At 34.1% G+C, this 19,278-nt stretch overlaps 2 protein-coding genes across 4 annotated transcripts; one reads left to right on the forward strand and one right to left on the reverse strand.

Annotated features, from left to right (window-relative positions):
• Nucleotides 1-4,650: 4,650 nt before the first annotated feature.
• LOC118063060 (probable alpha,alpha-trehalose-phosphate synthase [UDP-forming] 7) lies at nucleotides 4,651-9,372 on the forward strand. 2 transcript variants are annotated; one of them, XM_035076969.2, is made up of 4 exons: nucleotides 4,653-4,889; nucleotides 5,148-7,241; nucleotides 7,313-7,586; nucleotides 8,448-9,372. In XM_035076969.2, exons 2-4 carry the CDS (start codon nucleotides 5,266-5,268, stop codon nucleotides 8,745-8,747), a joined length of 2,550 nt encoding a protein of 849 aa, XP_034932860.1. In that variant the 5' UTR covers nucleotides 4,653-4,889; nucleotides 5,148-5,265; the 3' UTR covers nucleotides 8,748-9,372. The 2 variants fall into 2 exon arrangements, with proteins under 2 accessions (XP_073264885.1, XP_034932860.1); XM_073408784.1 differs by lacking the exon at nucleotides 8,448-9,372 and having other exon boundaries at nucleotides 4,651-4,889; nucleotides 7,324-7,463.
• A 7,016-nt stretch (nucleotides 9,373-16,388) lies between these two features.
• On the reverse strand, nucleotides 16,389-19,278 carry LOC118063051 (protein GRAVITROPIC IN THE LIGHT 1). 2 transcript variants are annotated; one of them, XM_035076960.2, is made up of 2 exons: nucleotides 17,753-19,278; nucleotides 16,389-17,191 (listed from the first exon to the last, which is right to left on the reverse strand). In XM_035076960.2, exons 1-2 carry the CDS (start codon nucleotides 19,094-19,096, stop codon nucleotides 17,141-17,143), a joined length of 1,395 nt encoding a protein of 464 aa, XP_034932851.1. In that variant the 5' UTR covers nucleotides 19,097-19,278; the 3' UTR covers nucleotides 16,389-17,140. The 2 variants fall into 2 exon arrangements, with proteins under 2 accessions (XP_034932851.1, XP_034932852.1); XM_035076961.2 differs by lacking the exon at nucleotides 16,389-17,191 and adding an exon at nucleotides 17,283-17,672 and having other exon boundaries at nucleotides 17,753-19,277.

Consider the following 19,278-nt stretch of genomic DNA (forward strand, 5'->3'; position numbering starts at 1 on the left):
AATAATTTTTTTAGTAAAATACAAATACAAAAATTGTGATTATATCTAATGAGATTATATAAACATATACATAGCTAGTTTAGATTAGAGTAAGTCACAGTATTCCTTCTCATGTATGATGAAAAATACTCAAATGTACAGATTTCACTAAAGTCCTAGTAATTTTTATGAAAATGTTACAAAAATCCACTTTTATGCCTAAAATACCTTTAATATATTCTATTTTTGCGATGTTAGATTGATAGGTTTCCCCAATTGTTTAATCTATATCTATTTTTAAAGAAAAAAGGCTTTCAAGATATATAACATTATTAATTATTATTGTTGTTGTTAATAAAAACTAAAAGAAGAGGTGAATTTATTGTTTATATCCTCATATTTTTTTTTTATTTTTTAATATAACATTAATTAAAAATTATTTCAATTACATGATTTGAGTTACAGTTTTAATAAGTTAACTTTGATTATTTTTTTGTATTTTTTTATTTATAATTAAAAATTATATTTTATAATTTATTTTAATTTATTTTTTATGATATTATATCGATCATATGTGTTTGATGAGTTTGATGTTATTATATCAAATTAATTTATACATAGGTAAAAGTTTTTTCTACTAAAAAAAATACATTAGTAACTCCTAAATACTGTTTTCTGCACGTTAAAAAAACGTGTTTCGACCTGCACGTAGAATATTATATATTGTAGATTTGGAGCTCATTGAAAGAGTTTTTTTTATTATTCTTCTTCATACATATTGTACTGAAACTCATAATTATAAGAAGTTATGTAATTAAAAGAAATAAAATGCTCTGTCATTCATTTATTTAAAAAAAGGTACTACCATGGCATCAATATTTGTCCTTGTGTACGTGCACACTGCACCGTGCATGTATGTGTTTTTTATTGTCCTCGACCAGCTGTTTGACTCAGGCCAGCGAAGGGGTGGAGTCAGAACGGAATACCATGTTTTTCGAAATTAATTTATGAAAATTAAATCAAGTTGGGCGAGTTGAAAGTATCCCTATCAACTCTTAAAATAATGTGGGTTTTATATCAACTAACGCACATAGAATCAACCTAATAAAAAAGCAATCACATAAGAAAGATAAATTGGATGGATGATCCAATTTGTTATTCAACTAGATAAGAGCATGTGATATGCTGGATCCTGCCTAAGTTTTTTTCAATATAAAAAAGAGCCAAGGTGATGTAAGCATTCAAAAAAAAAGCCAAAAAAATTAAAGACTTTAGTTATTGACTCAATTGTATTTAATAAATTCAGTTAATTTAAATAATATAAATAAAAAAATATAATGACAATAAATGAATTCATAAAAAAAAATTAATAACGAAAAAAAGGTCAAAAAAACAAAATCAAGTCCACCAAGATTAACATGTCAAATCCATGACTTAATCATGATATCGGTGTAACCCCATTTAAAGAAAATTAAATAAAATCATGAAATTTAATTATAAAACAATCTAACATTCAAGGGTGAAATCAGGAAAAATAAAATAAGCAATGAAAAAATAAATTCATATTAACCCGAGTTAACTTGCCAACCATACAGAAAGGAAAGCGAAAGAAAAAAAGCACAAGATCAATTCCCAATAAATCAAATGTTCAAGGATAAAAATAAAAAAATTTAATTTTAAAAAAAAAAAACCGAAGTCAACCCATATTAGCCTTCAAAACTTGTGAACTCAGTCAAGAGCCCAAGACCAATACCATAGAAAACAAACCTTGAAAGCAACAAAGTAGAATTATAAATCAATAACATGTTAGGGGATGAAATTAAAAAAAAAAACAATAAAAAAACTCTCTAAAACAAAACAAAAATAACAATTGAAAGAATGAAGATTAAATTTAATATAAAAATAATTTTATATGAACTGTTGAGGGGTGAAATTAGGAAAGTGATAAAAACAAACAAACAAAAATCAAAATAATAAGAATCAAATTTGAAAATAAAATCAAACCAAATGATAAGTGATGAAATTGAAAAAACAAATTAATCAAAATAGCAAATAAAAATAATTCAAATAGCAATAAAAAAAATAAAGATCAAATTATATGAAGAAAAAAAACAAATGAAAGGACACATATATTCTTTGAAAAGAGGAAGAGAGAAGAATGGAGAAATGAGAAGAAAACAATCAACTAGAACCCAACAATTGATTCGACCATCACACTCGTGAAGCCCGTTGGAAATACCATGATGAGACGCTTATAATTTCATCATGAAAGGTGGTGTTTAGAGAATGAACAATGTCATACTAGTCATTCATATGTTAGCGTGTACGCGAGATATGCCAATAGTTTTTTTAATTAATATTTAAATAACTAAAAAATCAAATCATCCCCTGACCCTTCATATTAACTACAATAAAGCCAGCTTGGAAAGATGCGGGTACTATTGGTTGCAAGTTTTATATTTTTTGCTTAAAAGGCTATGTATGTATTTATATTGTTAATAAATATGTTAAAATACCTTATTGACCCAAACAGCCTATTAATAAATATGATTAATTATTGTCGTTTGTGTTAAGTCCTCAATTCTAGTTAAAAGTATCAATTCTTCAACGTTTTGTTTTTTTTTTCATTGTTGCTAGAATTTATGATGTGAGGTTTTGGAATGGAAATCTAATTAATAAAGTGGAGATTATACTTATTTATTGACGGTGCCAACCAACAACCAACAACAAGGTTTTTTAGTAATTTCACAAACCCTGTCAGCCATGTGAATTTAATATTGAGGTATATAATTATTAGGGTTTTTTTTTTCCTTAAAAAAAATGGTTCCCTCCCACCACACCCGCCACCAAAGCCACACCAGACGCCACCTTTCTTGTTCATGAGAAGAGAGAAAAATTAGGTAAAGAGCGCAAATTGGTCAAACAACGCCCTCCGTCTCAGCCACTCATTTTACCCCAAAATCTCCTATCTATTTCCAACGCAACCATCCAAAAGTCAATAACTTTTCAGGGATGAGAATGACATTCTACTCCCTTTCAATTTATTTAAACACATGCTGCCCACCAACTAACATTTCTTTTGGAACACCCATCGCCAACCACCTCTCGGCTCGCCGCCACGGTGATGTTGTCGGTGACGCCATCATTTCTCCGTTCATCACCTCATCTACAAACTCTCACATCCACGTGGCAACATCATCAACATGGATGGAAAGCTTCTAGTCTCCCTTGGGTATATTCAGATCCTCCATGGACCACGCTATTTCTTACTTTTTTATCCATTTTTCTTTTCTTGGATTAAACTTTGGATTGAAGCTTTTTCCTATCCTATCTTATCCATTGCTTTCCCCCCCCACTTTATATCCTTCCTAATTATATTCCATCCATTACAAGACTTGATGTTTCTGATATTTTTATTTTTTTTATCCGATAATAATAAAGATATTTTTAAATTTATTAAAGTTATTTTTATTTGGAAATGTATTAAAATAATATTATTTTATTTTTAAAAATTTATTTTCAACATCAACGCATCAAAAAAATAAAAAATAAAAATTAATTTTAAAAAATATATTCTTTATATTAGTTAGAGAAATTTAATAGTTTTATTAGCATTGGAGTTTGAAGTTTGAAACAGAAAAGAAATTGAGTAAAATTCTTTTATACCTTGAAGTATTTTATAATGATTTAATGAAAATGTAGAAATTTATGCATATTGCATTTTAGCTACAACTTCATTTATAAATCAATTTGCTGAGAAAATAAAAGTTCATATATTTATTTCTGGAACAAATATTTATTATCAAAATGATTTGAATTTTGAAAGAAAGAATATGTAACCAAAAGAATATTATCAAAATAATTATAGTCAAAACATAAATGTTGAAACCCGACTTGTTAATATATGTATTCTAAAATATCAAATTTATGGTAATAACACAACACTTTATAAATCATCATTAGATAAAATTTAATTTTTATCATAAATTTTAAAGTTATATGCAAAAACATCATATGTTATTTATAGTTTAATCTAAAGCTTTTGGGAAAATCCGAAAATCCATCATTCTTATCACCATAAGCTTATAATGTAAAATTTTAATAATTTTTTTAATTTATTTTTTGAGTGTTTTTAAAAAAATTTAATGTGTTAATGTTAAAAATATTTTTTAAAAATAAAATAATATTATTTTATTATATTTTTAAATAATTTTTTTTAAAAAAAATCTTAATCGTTGTAGGAATTATTAGTGTATTCCTATATAAAAGTTTATATATTAAATAGCAATATTATAATATATAATTTTAGTTTCACTCGAAGTAAAGAAAGAAAAGGAAGGTGGTGAGGAGCCTGAGAAGATGATTGGTTAGCACTAAATGCAATTACCCTACAAATGAAAACAGGTGATACTCACCTTGGTTGATTAGATATCCAACGACGCGTGGGACAGGCAGTACATTGTTCTTACTCACGTGGCTTTGTTTAAAACCTGACACGCGTGCAGCTGCTTAACGAAAGGGAGTAAGAGCGCGTGACACTAAGACTCCACTTTGCCAGCTGGCGTTACTGGGTAGTCTACTGGCGACCTTATCCTCTTCTTTTTTATATAATATTTTTTCTGGTAATTAATAAAAAAAGAAAAAACATAAAACAAAAGAAAGAAAGAAACATTGTTTATTATTGTATTGTAGCAGTTGTATAGTGTTTACATGGATAGATAGCAAGAAAGAGGAGAGGAGAGGAGAAGAGAGAGAGGTTGTTAATGTGACTCTTGAGATAACAGAGAGGAACCGAAAGCCAGACCCCAGAATTCTTTCTTTCTTTGTTGTGAAAGATAACATTTTTTTTTAATTATATTTCATTTCAGATCCAAAGATTATTAAGGTGCAAACTTTCTTGCCCTTCAAAGGTTAGTTTTTTCAACATTTGGAAAGTTTTTCTTTTTTAATCTCATACAAGAAAGTTTGTTAATCTGGGGTAATTTCTTTTTTTTGTTGAATTCGAATGTAAAGTTTTAGTCTTTTTTATAATTCATCTTTGCTTGATCATTTACTATATTTGGATCTCAGTTATACGTTTAATTGGATTGTAGCCATTAATCATGTGTGGATTAAGATTGGTAATTACTGTATCTCTGATTATGGTGCTTGCTTCTTACCCTTTTCAGATCCTGTCAAATTATAGTGATTTCAAAGGGAAATCAATACTGGGGTTTGGTTTATAGTAAGTTTTGAGTAGACGTTGTAGTGTTTGTAGTTCTGCATTGTTAAAGAAAGAGGGTCAAGATGGTGTCTAGATCATATACCAATCTTTTAGATCTAGCTTCAGGTAACTTTCCGGCAATGGGTCAACCTCGGGAGAGAAAGCAGTTGCCTCGTGTAATGACAGTTCCGGGAGTTATTTCCGAGCTTGATGATGATGCGGTCTCAGATGTACCTTCATCAGTAGTTCAGGACCGCATGATCATTGTAGCGAATCAATTGCCGGTAAAAGCAAAGCGTAGGCCAGATAATAAAGGATGGAGCTTTAGTTGGGATGAGGATTCTCTGTTATTGCACTTAAAAGATGGTTTGCCAGAAGATATGGAGGTTTTATATGTTGGTTCTTTGCGGGCTGATGTCGACTTGAGTGAACAAGACGATGTCTCTCAGGTTTTGTTGGATAGGTTTAATTGTGTTCCGGCATTTCTACCTCCTGATATTTTGTCAAAGTTTTATCATGGGTTTTGTAAACAGCATTTGTGGCCGCTTTTTCACTATATGCTTCCTTTTTCGGGGAATCATGGTGGGCGATTTGATCGATCTTTGTGGGAGGCATATGTGGCAGCAAATAAGATCTTCTCGCATAAGGTGATTGAGGTTATAAACCCAGAGGAAGACTATGTTTGGATTCATGACTATCATTTGATGGTGCTGCCTACTTTCTTGAGGAGAAGGTTCAATGCATTGAGAATGGGATTCTTTCTTCACTGCCCATTTCCTTCGTCAGAGATATACAGGACTTTACCTGTTAGGGAAGAGATTCTAAAGGCACTTTTGAATTCAGACCTCATTGGCTTTCACACTTTCGATTACGCCCGACATTTTCTTTCTTGTTGCAGTCGAATGTTGGGGTTGGAATATCAGTCAAAGAGAGGTTACATTGGAATGGAGTACTATGGTAGGACTGTTGGAATAAAAATCATGCCAGTTGGGATTCATATGGGGCAGATTGAGTCGGTCTTGAGACTTGCAGACAAGGAGTGGAGGGTAGGAGAGCTAAAACAACAATTCGAAGGAAAGACAGTTTTACTTGGGGTTGATGATATGGACATCTTTAAAGGTGTAAATTTGAAGCTTTTGGCAATGGAACAGCTTCTGAAACAACACCAAAAGTGGCAAGGAAGGGCTGTTTTGGTGCAGATAACAAATCCTGCAAGGGGACGAGGGAGAGATCTTGAGGAATTGCAGGCTGAAATACAGGAAAGCTGCAGGAGGATTAATGAAACTTTTGGTCGGCCTGGCTATGAACCAGTTGTCTTTATTGATCGACCAGTATCTCTCAGTGAAAAAGCTGCATATTTCACCATTGCAGAGTGTGTTGTTGTGGCAGCTGTGAGAGATGGGATGAATCTTACTCCTTATGAGTATGTTGTGTGCAGGCAGGGTGTTTCTGGGTCGGAGTCTGGTGCAGAATCCAGTGGACCCAAGAAGAGCATGCTGGTTGTATCAGAGTTCATTGGATGTTCCCCTTCACTCAGTGGTGCAATTCGGGTCAATCCATGGAACATTGAAGCAACTGCTGAAGCAATGAATGAGGCGATTTCAATTGCCGATTCTGAGAAACAATTGCGACATGAGAAGCATTACAGGTATGTCAGCACACATGATGTGGCATATTGGTCAAGGAGCTTTTACCAAGACATGGAGAGGACTTGCAAAGACCATTTCATAAGGCGCTGCTGGGGAATTGGCTTAAGCTTTGGTTTCAGAGTTGTTGCGCTTGATCCTAATTTCAAAAAATTAAATATTGATCATATTGAATCTGCATACATAAAGTCCAAAAAAAGAGCTATCCTATTGGACTACGATGGAACTGTAATGCCACAAACATCCATCAATAAGACCCCAAGTTCCGAGGTCATTTCAATGATAAATACTCTCTGTAGTGATGTTAAGAACACCGTCTTTGTTGTCAGTGGAAGAGGAAGAGATAGTTTAGGCAAGTGGCTTGATCCTTGCAAAAAACTTGGAATTGCTTCAGAACATGGGTACTTCATGAGGTATGTTCTAAATTACTCTTGTTTGCTACTGTTCTTCCATTTCTGCTTGACTAAAAATCATGATGTGTCAGGTGGTCTGCAGATGATGATTGGGTGAACTGCGGGCAGAGTAGTGATTTTGGATGGATTCAAATAGCTGAGCCTGTTATGAAATTATACACAGAAGCCACTGATGGATCTTCCATCGAGACCAAAGAGAGCGCTTTGGTTTGGCACCACAGGGATGCAGATCCTGGTTTTGGAGCTGCTCAGGCCAAGGAGATGTTGGACCATCTTGAAAGTGTGCTTGCAAATGAGCCTGTTGCTGTCAAAAGTGGTCAGTTTATTGTGGAAGTTAAGCCTCAGGTAAATATTCTGCTTCAAATCCAATTTACCAACTTTCTAGCTGAATGCAATTTCCTGTCAATTGCTGTTCTGATGATCAACTAAATTTTTTTTCAACCATGAAAGAAATGAACTTCTTTGGCATACCATCCTATTTGTTTTGATTGCTAGTACGAAGTGCAAACTGTTCTCATTTTCTTTAGACCAATTACATAACTTCTAGTCTGGTAAGTAAGCTTATCACGAACCTAGGTTGGAGGAGAAGCTGGTAGTTAGGGAGTGAGAATCAGTTTAATGTTTGGCATGAAAATTACAAGTTTATTTCAGGAGCAGCTAGTTAGCCAAATGGGAATTACAGATTCATGCAATCATGAAAATTCTGGAAACCTGTTTCCTTGAACACTCTTTCTAATTGTAAGTTGTGCTATAAAAGGAAAAAATAATAGTGTTGGTAAAATACTTTTTTGGACTATGGCTTGATTTACTAAACAGGTTGGGTTTTGGCCTTTTCAGTTGTCGTTATTTCTCTTTCTGAAGCAATTGCGGTGATGATGCCATAAAAGTTGCATGATTTCTTATTGATTGTCAATATTGTTTAATAATCAGTCAGTTTGAATGTTCATTATTAAACCATTGGATCATTAAAAGTTCAGTAGGAGAAAACGTTAAAGCTTGTTGATCGTGGATGTTATATCACCACTAATTGAATGGACCCTGATATTTTGTTTGACAATGAACCATGCAAACGCTCAGTGTTAACTTCAATCATAACTACAACCTACCTTTCTTCTTGATTCTTTTACTATCTTTCCTAATCAAGTGATCTATTCTTGACTAAAATGTAACCATGAAGCCTGACGCAAATTTTCATGCGGCTTTCAGGGAATCAGTAAAGGTTCCGTGGCAGAAAAGATCTTTACAACAATGGCTGAAAGCGGAAGACATGCTGATTTTGTATTGTGTATTGGGGATGACAGATCAGATGAGGATATGTTTGAAAGCATTGATAATGCAATAGCAAGTGGTATCCTTAATTCCAGTAAATCTGTATTTGCTTGCACTGTTGGTCAGAAACCTAGCAAAGCCAAGTACTATTTGGATGACACAGCTGATGTCATAAACATGCTTGAAATTCTTGCAGAAGCTTCCGATCCTTCACCCTCTGCTGGAAACTCCCCTTGAAATCTTTAAGATGATCAAGGAAGAATAACGTACTTGACTTTGATTGAGGGTAGCAATCATTTTCTGCTCATTTTTGGAAATGGCTTGTTGGAAGAGACATTTATGGCCTCCTGATTGATGGCTGTTGAGAAATGTCCAAGCGCTTGAATTTTGTCTGTGACATAACATGAACACTTCAGAGAGTGGGATTTTACTTGGGGAAATCCTAAAAAAAGTATATTTTTTAACCAGTTCAGACATGTAGGGGTTCAGGTGACCTAATGGATTTATAGGAAGACTGACATGGAATTAAAAGAAATAAATATTGCATTGCAAGCGTGTAAAGGCCAGCTGCATGGGATCCAATACACGATTGTAGGTGGCATTCATATTCAACTACATTCTTGCCTGGGTAATTCAAACGGCGGGAAGTTGGGGTTCCCGCTGTAACAGAAGCAGGTATCAGATGGTCTAAGTAGCCATGTTGAACAGAGACTATACCGGTGCAAATTTTTTCCTTTTAATTTCTTTTTTCTCTGAGTGAATTGTTTTTGGAACAATTTTTATTTTATTCCTTTGCTCGTTAAATCTGTAAATTTTATAGCGAAGTTGGGAATTTAGTTGATTTTGAATCAATTTCATTGAACGACATTGTTGCTCATGCTTACTGGAGTGCTGGATGATTCTTGACCTGTTTGTAAACTGTGGACACTTCTGCCATTTGTACTGCACAAAAATGAGTTCAATGTTGGTTTTGTAAATTCTCTAGGAACTGGAGAGAGACCCTTTTTTTATACCGCTAGTCTTGCGCATGCTAATAGGTCTGCTGTCTTGTTTTGGAACTCTTGTCATCGGACAGTCTTCCTTGAACCTCTGCCGTTTAAGCTCTGCCTCTGCTTTTAACATCCTAGCTGTCGTCAGGGATGGTCTTCCATGATATTGTAGGCTGTTTTCGTTAGACAAATTCGGCAATTAGCATAAGAAAAAAAATAGTAAATTAAATATAATAGTATAAAGTTTTGATGAAATAACATCTTTGGATGTGGTTTTAGACTGTGATATTTAATTAATTATCGTGTTTCTAAAATGTCTTGGTTAGAAACTGTGATAAATTTTAATTGATATTGCAATTGTGAATTGCGATATCAATTAAATCTAGAATTAACTGATTTGTAATGGTTGTTTAAACAGGTTAACTGATATATAAAGAAAATTATAAAATTGCCAAAATCAAGGCCTTGGGGTGAGAATTTTGAAATCTAAAGATTTGATGGTTGGAAGGAAAATGGCCTTCGAGAACTCCTATAAACATTTGAACACGATCTAATGGTCGGATAAAAAGTTATGGATTTTTTAAGCCATCATTTTGGTTTGGCGCGACCTAACCTTTGCTTGGGCATAAACCTATTCCACCAGTCTATAAATATATTTATTAGGTTATCCATATAATTTTTGTATTGCCTACATGCAATAATAGGTAGGTATACGTTGTCGGGGGATGGTTGCATGCCCTTTATTGAGGATGAGGGAGTAATGGTGTTTTAAGTTGTTATTACATGGCTAGAATAGTCTTAATAAGTATTTTTCATCTTTTTGGTTATTTGTTGAAGGTTTAAAGGGGTTGACTCTCCTATGGTTGTAGGGAGATCAGTAACTCTACCGTGTCTTAGCATTTATATATTATCTAATTTTAAAAAAAGGAAAAATATGTAAAAAGATGAATGAACTAGCTTTCATTCAGTTTTTCATAAACGACACCATTAACAGTGTCAAAAAATTAAAAATCTTTGATTGAATTTGGGTTTTCCACAATGTGGTTTGATGCGCTAATTTATTTATTTTTAGCTTGGATTGTGATTCATGCTTTCTCATAAGATAAAGTTCCTTTTTAAAATAGTAGACTCTATGATATTTAAGTTGAAAAAATAAATACAAAGATATATATAATGTATAATGGAAGAAAATATGGATTTTTTTCAAGTGTTTTGTGATATATATATATATATATATATATATTAAAAAAACTATCATTTATATCCAATGATTCTTAGACATCTATACACCTTGTAAACACATGAATTACTTATCGTAAAAGGGATAGCAAACCTACTTGTAAAATAAATCACAGTACACTACTACTTTATCGTGAATCATCATGCAATTATCCTGTAATTTGAATAGTTCAGATAGGCATCTATCCAATTAACTTAAGCTTCCATTTTACCATTATTTAGATGTGTGCCTACACTAATGAAAGGATTAAAGGGTGGTGACTTTTTAGGGTCATGCCATGACTACTTTAACAAAATAAATATAACCCTATTAATTTTTTGATTTTGTATTAACTATCTTTTCCTTTTCCTTTTCTTTGGACCATAACCATAAGGCCTCATCAGGCTTCTTTTCTCTCTTCCTTTTCTTGTCTCTTCACTTCAGCTCTGGTTAGACCAAATGCATTGGGCATGGTTAAGCCCTCCATCTCTCTTTTTTTTCTCGTCTTTCTTATCTTTTCTTTTCTTAGGGCTAGTTAGAGCCTTCCCTTTTCTATTCTTTTTTTCTCTTCCTTCTTCTACTACTCTCTTTCTCCTTTTTTTTTCTTCCCTTTTCTTCTCTTTCTCTCTTTTATTTTTTGGTTTGGTTAAGCTGGTTTTATTTTGACCTTATCATATGACATTCACAGATTTTTTATAAATAATCATTGAATGATTAAGACATTTTAGTAGCCTCTTTCAGTTTAATGCTTAGATTCAAGTTATGTCATTTCCTTTCTTTTTGTTTTTTTTCTCTTTTTGAATGTTATTATTTATGAAATGATTATAAGTTAGTCTTCATAGTTTAATGAAACTGATTAATTTATTGATTTGGTTTGTTATTGCTTAGTCTAATAAATCCTTATTCTTAAGGATGTCATTATTTGTTTTTTTTAGTCTTACCATGTTTCTAGGAGTTGATAAACATGGGTTGCATAATTCTTGTTTAGTTTGTTAAGTAAGGCTATTTAAATAGCCAAAGTTATTCCACGTCTTAATAATATAATCGGTCTTTTCTTTCTTATATTTCTTAGTACTTAACATTTGGTATCAGAGCACTATCATGGGGCCTAATTAAAGTTTGAAGCAGCAATCTTCAAGTATGATGCTAGAAAGTTCATTTATGCAACCAGCAATCTCACGATTTGATGGGCATTATAATCATTGGGCGATGCTCATGGAAAAATTCTTGTGTTCAAAGGAATATTGAGGTTTAGTAGAGAATGGAATTCCTGCAGCAACAGATGGTGTTGTTCTCATAGATGCTCAAAGAAAGAACATTAAAGATTAAACGTTAAAAGATTTGAAGGCGAAGAATTATCTATTTCAAGCATTAGATCGTTCAATCCTGGAAACGATCCTTAACAAGGATACAACAAAGAACATATGAAATTCCATGAAACAAAAATATCAAGGAATGACTCGAGTCAAGCGTGCACAGTTGCAAGCACTTCGAAAGGAATTTGAAATTCTCCACATGAAGGCAGGAGAATCGATGAACGAGTATTTTGCTCGAACTCTTACCATAGCCAATAATTTAAAAGCAAATGGTGAAAAAAAATAAAAGAGATATTGTTGTTGTTGAAAAGATTTTAAGATTTATGACTCATAAATTTGATTATCTTGTATGTTCCATTGAGGAGTCTAGGGATATAGACACCTTAACCATTTATGAGTTGCAAAGTAGCTTACTTATGCATGAACAACGTATGAGTACTCATATTAAAGAAGAACATGCTTTGCAGATCACTCATGAAAATCAGTCAAGAGGAAGCGGTCAATGTCGTGGAAATTCTAGAGGAAAGGGATAGGGAAGAGGCAGACAAAACTTCAACAAAACCATAGTGGAATGTTATAACTATCACAAACTTGGGCATTTTCAATGAGAATGTCCAAGCAAGGAGAAGGAGGCCAATTATACAGATACTCAAAAAGAGATATTGTTGATGGTATACGTGGAAATGAACAAAGTTAAAGCGAAGATTTGTGGTTCCTTGACTCTAGATGCAGCAATTATATGTGTGGGAAGAAAGAATATTTTTCATATCTGAATGAAAATCTCATAGATTTAGTGAAGCTAGGTAACAACTCAAGTATTGTTGTAATGGGAAAAGGTAATGTCAGGTTGCAGGTGAATGGAATAGCACATATTATAACAAATGTATTCTTTGTACCAAAGTTGAAGAACAACTTGTTGAGCATTGGACAATTACAAGAATAAGGGTTTGCTATTGTATTTCAACATGGAAGGTGTAAGGTGTTTCATCCTGAGAAAGGTTTGATAATGGATACAAAGATGTCTATAAATTGAATGTTTAAGTTGTATGTTATATCTCATCCTTTAAAATCTGTTTGTTTCAACACAATCACTGAGGATATGGTGCAGCTTTGGCATTGCAAATATAGACACTTGAGTTTTATGGGCTTGAAAACTATTTAAAAAAAGAAAATGGTGAATGGTTGACCTTCCTTTCAGTCTCCTTCAAGGCTATGCAGGGACTGTTTAATAGGAAAGCAACAAAAAGATTCATTTTCAATTAAGAGCTTCATAAATTCTTCAGCTAATACATGCTGATATTTATGGACCGATCAAGCCCATCTCCAACAACAAGAAAAGGTATTTGCTCACCTTTATAATTGACTTTAGTATAAAAACATAGGTTTTTTGGCAGAAAAATCAGAAACCTTTTATGCTTTCAAAAGATTTAAGGTTTATGTTAAAAATGAGACAAACAAATTCATTAGAGGCTTACGTATTGATCGAGGAGGAGAGTTTAATCACAAGAATTCAATAACTTTTGTGATGTAAATGGTATACAAAGACAATTGACAGCCGCTTACACGCCGCAATAAAATGGAGTCGCGGAACAAAAGAACATAACCATTATAAATATGGTACGTAGTATGCTTTCAGAAAAGAAAATTCCCAAAACCTTCTAGCCTGAAGTAGTCAATTGGATGATGCATGTCTTTAAATCGAAGTCCAACATTGGTCGTAAGAAATAAGACTCCAGAAGAAGCTTGGAGTGGAATCAAATCTTCGATTGTGTATCTCAAAGTTTTTGGTTATATCTCTCATGTTCATGTGCCTGACAGTAAAAGAACAAAATTAGACAATAAAAGCTCAGTTTATGTTTTGTTGGGAGTTAGTTAGAAGTCAAAGGCTTACCAACTTTATGATCCTACTTCATAAAAGATCATAATAAGTAGGGATGTTGTGCTCGAAGAAAACAAGAGTTGGGATTGGAAAAAAAAAGTATGAAGAAACAATTGGGTGCAATTTGGAACGGGGCGATCGAGCGGAGAACGTGGTTATTTTTTATGACAATAAGGAAGGAAGTGAGTCTGATCTTGATGCAAATGTAGAAGATGAGAGGAGAATCTTTCCTTTGATTCTTTGGCTGAAAGTTCACCTAGCTTGAATGAAGGGAGGAATAGGAACCATCAATTTGGATGCGAGACTATGAAACAAGAGAAGGACTCTTTGAAGAAGACAATGAATCTCAATTAGCCATGTTTGCAGTTGTTGATCCTATTCGCTTTGAAGATGCTGTAAAAAACAAGAAATGAAGGAAAGCTATGGACGTGAAAATGGAAGCAATAAACCGGAATGGCACGTGGGAATTAACAAAGTTACTTGAAGGGGGAAAGAAAGTTTGAGTGAAGTGGGTTTATAAAACAAAATTTAATGAACATGGAGAAGTGGACAAATACAAAGCGAGACTTGTTGTGAAAGGATATTCTCAGCAGTATGGGGTCAATTATATAGAAGTATTTGCACCTGTAGCACGTATGGAAACAATTCGTTTGGTGGTGGCTTTTGCAGCTCAAAAAGGATGGGTTATCTATCAGTTACATGTAAAGCCTGTATTTCTCTATGGTGAGTTAAATGAAGAGGTTTTTTAGAACAGCCTTGTGATTATGTGCAAAAAGGACATGAACACAAGGTTTATAAAAAAAAAAAAAAAATTTTAAAAGGCATTTTATGGGCTTAAGCAAGCACCACGTATTTGGTATAGTCGTATAAAAGCTTATTTCATGAAAGAAGGTTTTGAAAAATGTGACTATTAGCATACTTTGTTCATCAAGACAGGAAAAAAAGGTAACGTTTTGATTTTTAGTTTGTATGTTAATGATCTCATCTGTACTGGAAATGATGAGTTGATGGTCTCAGAATTTAAAGATTCCATGAAGCATGAGTTTGACATGACTGATCTTGGCAAAATGAGGTATTTTCTTGGTCTTGAAGTGTTGCAGAAATCCATGAAGTGTTGCAGAAAATCCAATTGTGTGTTTATCAATTAGAAAAAGTATGTGTCAGAGGTGTTGCAAAGGTTTGGAATGGATAGAATCATAATCCTATTATTCCAAGTTGTAAGCTCGTGAAGGATGAAGGTGGAGTTAAAGTAGACAAGGCTCACTTTAAATAGATGGTGGGTAGTCTCATATATCTCACCACTACACATCAGATATGATGTTCGTAATTAGCCTTATAAGTAGGTATATGGAGAATCCTACTAAGATTCATTTACAAGTGGCAAAAATGGTGCTAATATATTTGAAGGGAACACTTGACTTTGAAATCTTTTATAAGAAGGGAGGAAACAATGCACTTGTTACTTATACAAATAGTGATTATGCTGGAGATTTGGAAGATAAAACACTTTAGGCTACGTATTTTTATTGAGTTCGGGAACAGTATCTTGGCTATCAAAAAAACAACCAGTAGTAAGTCTATCTACCAATGAGATTGAATTTATCATTGCAACTTCATGTGTTTGCCAAACAGTATGGTTGAAAAGGGTGCTGGAAAAACTGGGTGGGAATCAAAGCAAGACAACTATTATTCATTATGATAGTAGTTTTGCAATCAAGCTTTTGAAAAATGCAGTAATGCATGGTCATAGTAAGCATATAGATGTGTGTTTTCATTTCCTTTGAGAGCTCACTAAGGCTGGTACTGTGGAATTAGTTTACTACGGCACACAAGATCAATTAGCTGATATAATGACAAAGCCACTCAAGCTAGATGTTTTTTTAAAGCTGCGAGCATCATTAGGCATTCATTTTGAAAATGATATAATCTAACGCTTATGGCATTCAGTTTAAAGGAGGAAATGTTGATTTGATCAGTTACTATTTAGTCTAACAAATCCTTATTCTTAAAGGTGTCAGTATTTATTTGTTTTTAGTTTTACCATGTTTTTCTAGGAGTTGATAAATATGAGTTGCATAATTCTTGTTCAGTATGTAGTATGTTATGTAAGGCTATTTAAATAACCAAAGTTATTCCAAGTCTTAATAATATAATCAGTCTCTTTTTTTATTTCTTAGTACTTAACATAATTAATCTTTTTGATTTTTGAAACTATATAATTAATCCTTTAAATTTGTTTATAACTTAGTATTTCCATAATCTCACATCCTTTTCCATCTTCTTTTTTTGTTGAAAAATAGAAAAGAGAAGTAGTTAAAGATAGGAAGATTTGATGAGTGAAAAAGTAAATTCTGAAACAAAAATCTACTTAATCGAGGAAGACCAATGCGGGTCACTTATACCTCTCTCGTATTTTCCCATTTTCTGCTCTATTTATCTCTCTCTCTCTCTCTCACACGCACATGATTGATAATGTGGTGCAAGAGATTTTATAAAAACATAATTAAATTGAAAAAAATACATTTTCATACATATACATTTTAATGTTTTTAGCTTTTACATATCAAGATCATGTTAAAACATCTAATTAATTTGACGTTCTTACAGCCATACACTCGCCAAGTTGTGACGGAGGGGTGAAATCCTGGCCCATACAGGGGACAGGACAGGAGGGCAGTCCTCCGTACTCTGAGCATGAACAAGGCCACAAGTACCCATGTATTTATTTCTTACACATGTATTTATTAATTTCTGGACATGCTGAAACTCTACTCTACTCTGATAAAACTATTGATTGGCATTTCAGTGTTGAAGCTTGTCTCATTCTTTAATTGCCAACATCCTTATTCATATCTCACCATGTGGGTTATTGCCCCCTTTACGTAGAAGACACAGCTTTTGGTTCCATTTTTATCTCCATTTTAAGCTAGTCTGGATCTGCATGGGGACCATGCAGATTCAACGCAGGAAACAAGAAGATGAGCTCCATATGGCTATCCACGCTTGGAGTTCTGGTCACAAGATGGAAGTGCTCGCGTGTTAGCTAGCAGTCAAACAGATGCAGGCAATGTTGCGCACACAGCTCGTGAACCTTGCTCATTGCTCATACTTTCTAAATATGGACCTTAGGCTCCCTAAAAGAATGTCATTTTATGGCAGCAACCTAATGCTCTGTGGCTCTGTGCTGCTTGACCCTACCTGAAAGCACCAGCGAAGGAGACGAACAGCTAGCTAACACTACCAATCTTGCCAGATCCTCCAAGGCTGTGACCCCATGGCTACAAAGCAAAAGCATGTATGGCTATTACGAGATTGAATTCAGTCACGATGCAATGCATTTCTCTTCGAAAATGTTTGACCTAAGACATATACACAACAAAAATTGATGAAGATAATTTCTGTTTTCTCCCCACACCATTTGATTTTCCATTACAATAATACAATGACATGAACATACACCGCTTTTCAGAGGTGGGTCCAAACATCCCATGCTCCCTCAAGCGACAAGGCATGTTCAACCCACGCGCCACCATGTCTAGTCTACTAACCGCACCTTCGAGTGAAGATCAAATATTTGGCAAAATTGTCAAGTCCCACTAGCCAGAGTACATGAACTTGTAACCATCTTTTTTTTTTTTACAACAGGATTTGATATGACAGCTCGGCTTATATTAGACCAAATCGATTCAAATCGGCTAAGTAATGTGATTGGTCTACCATAAACCAAGGTTTTTGCAGCAATCACTGGACCGGATAGAACTACAATGTGACTTAATATTATATTACAAAATTATACAAAACAAAAGGGAGAGAAAAGGGAGAGAACATCAAGAACTCACCGGAGACAAGTACACTTGACTCTGTATCACAGTTTTGCCAATCTTGAATCCTGGAACCACTGTGAAAGCTACCAGGAGATCAGTTTCAGCGCTGGTGGTTTCTAATACTGGGTCTTGTGTAACAGCCTCCATGTAGACATCAGAGAATCTGCAATTCTTGGCTATCTGAAAAATACTGACATCCTCACCAAATGAGAAAGCTAAGAGATTCAAGGCCCATAACCTTCTAGCCATCTCAACAAACGCATTAAAGAAAGCAGAATCTGGGAATCCACCAGAATTCACTAGCTTTCTCTGGTTTAAATTCCCAAACAGAGAGCACTCCATTTTTGCATGAACAAGTTGAAGATACTTAGCCCTTGTGAATCGTGCAAATGATGAGTCTGGATTCTGAGTCAAGAACTGTTTTGGGTTCAAAGATTTGAGCTTTTTGAATTCAATGAAGTAGTAGTGTTCACTTTGAAGCTCTTCATTTGGATGATTGAAACCCTCAAGCATTGTTTTGCACACAAAAGATTCAAAGACAAAGCACCTGTGGCTTGGCTTTGCGAAAACAGTGTTTTCTGGTTCAATTGCTTTTGCAGCTGCTTCAATATCCCAGTGTGCTACCTCCATTTCACAAACCATTAATTTCACAAAATTCCTCACGGACCTTAAAGCATGATGCAAGAATTGAGCAAAATGGGTTGGATTTAGGAGTGAAAACCGAATGTTGTCGAACATTGATAGAGGCCCACTTGCATTTAGTCTCTTCTCAAGAGACTTGTTAAAAGCTATGGCCTCATCAAGCTGTTTCTTGAGTGAACCAATGTCTGAACCTTTAACCTCAACACCTGCTTCCAGTTTCTTGATTGTGATCTCATAGGTCTTCATTAAGCCCTGTTGTTCTTGAATCTCCGCCAGCATCATAGTAACCTGGGGTGAAAGGTCAAGCTCATTCCTGAAAAAACTACGCTTAAGTGCTGATAATTGTTTCAACTCATCAACAACAGCCTGATCTGAAGCTTGTATAGCATCACTACAATAAGGATTTTGAGCCATTTGTAGCTCCGCGTAACCCGCTTTAATTGTAGTAATGCTTGCAAATAGCTTTGCCAGCAATGCCTCCAAGACTGCTCTGCGCTTGGCCTTGGCATCTTTCTTCTTGTGATTATTAGTGTTTTGAGGTTTGTAGGCGGTGTTTGGATCATCTTGATCGAACTTGTTGTGAGGTGTCAACATACACATGCCAATCCCATTATTTGAAGCAATTCTAGTTGCAGTCTTGAGGTTGATAACTTTTTGGAATGTTCTTGCTATCTTGCTCTTGTTGTTTGGGAGTGATCTACATTTGATTGTCTCCATGATTTTAGATGGAAATCAAATGAGAAAATGTGGAAGGGGTTTTGGTTATGAAGATTTTTGGGTGGTTTTTTTTATTAGAGAAAGAAAAAGGGGTTTTGGGGATTGTAACAAGTGACGGTGTTATCCCATGAGAAAGAAAAGCCAGACACAAACTTTGACTAGCAGATTGCAGCTGGAGATGG

This window comes from Populus alba, chromosome 4 (genome assembly GCF_005239225.2).
Source record: "Populus alba chromosome 4, ASM523922v2, whole genome shotgun sequence".
Classification (NCBI taxonomy): domain Eukaryota; kingdom Viridiplantae; phylum Streptophyta; class Magnoliopsida; order Malpighiales; family Salicaceae; genus Populus; species Populus alba.

Coding starts and splice junctions, on each gene's coding strand:
- LOC118063060 (XM_035076969.2), top strand. CDS start 5,266: ATGGTGTCTAGATCATATACCAATCTTTTAGATCTAGCTTCAGGTAAC. Junction 7,242..7,312: donor GAACATGGGTACTTCATGAG/GTATGTTCTAAA, acceptor ATGATGTGTCAG/GTGGTCTGCAGATGATGATT. Junction 7,587..8,447: donor TTGTGGAAGTTAAGCCTCAG/GTAAATATTCTG, acceptor TGCGGCTTTCAG/GGAATCAGTAAAGGTTCCGT.
- LOC118063051 (XM_035076960.2), bottom strand. CDS start 19,096: ATGGAGACAATCAAATGTAGATCACTCCCAAACAACAAGAGCAAGATA. Junction 17,192..17,752: donor GTCAAGTGTACTTGTCTCCG/GTGAGTTCTTGA, acceptor TTTGCTTTGTAG/CCATGGGGTCACAGCCTTGG.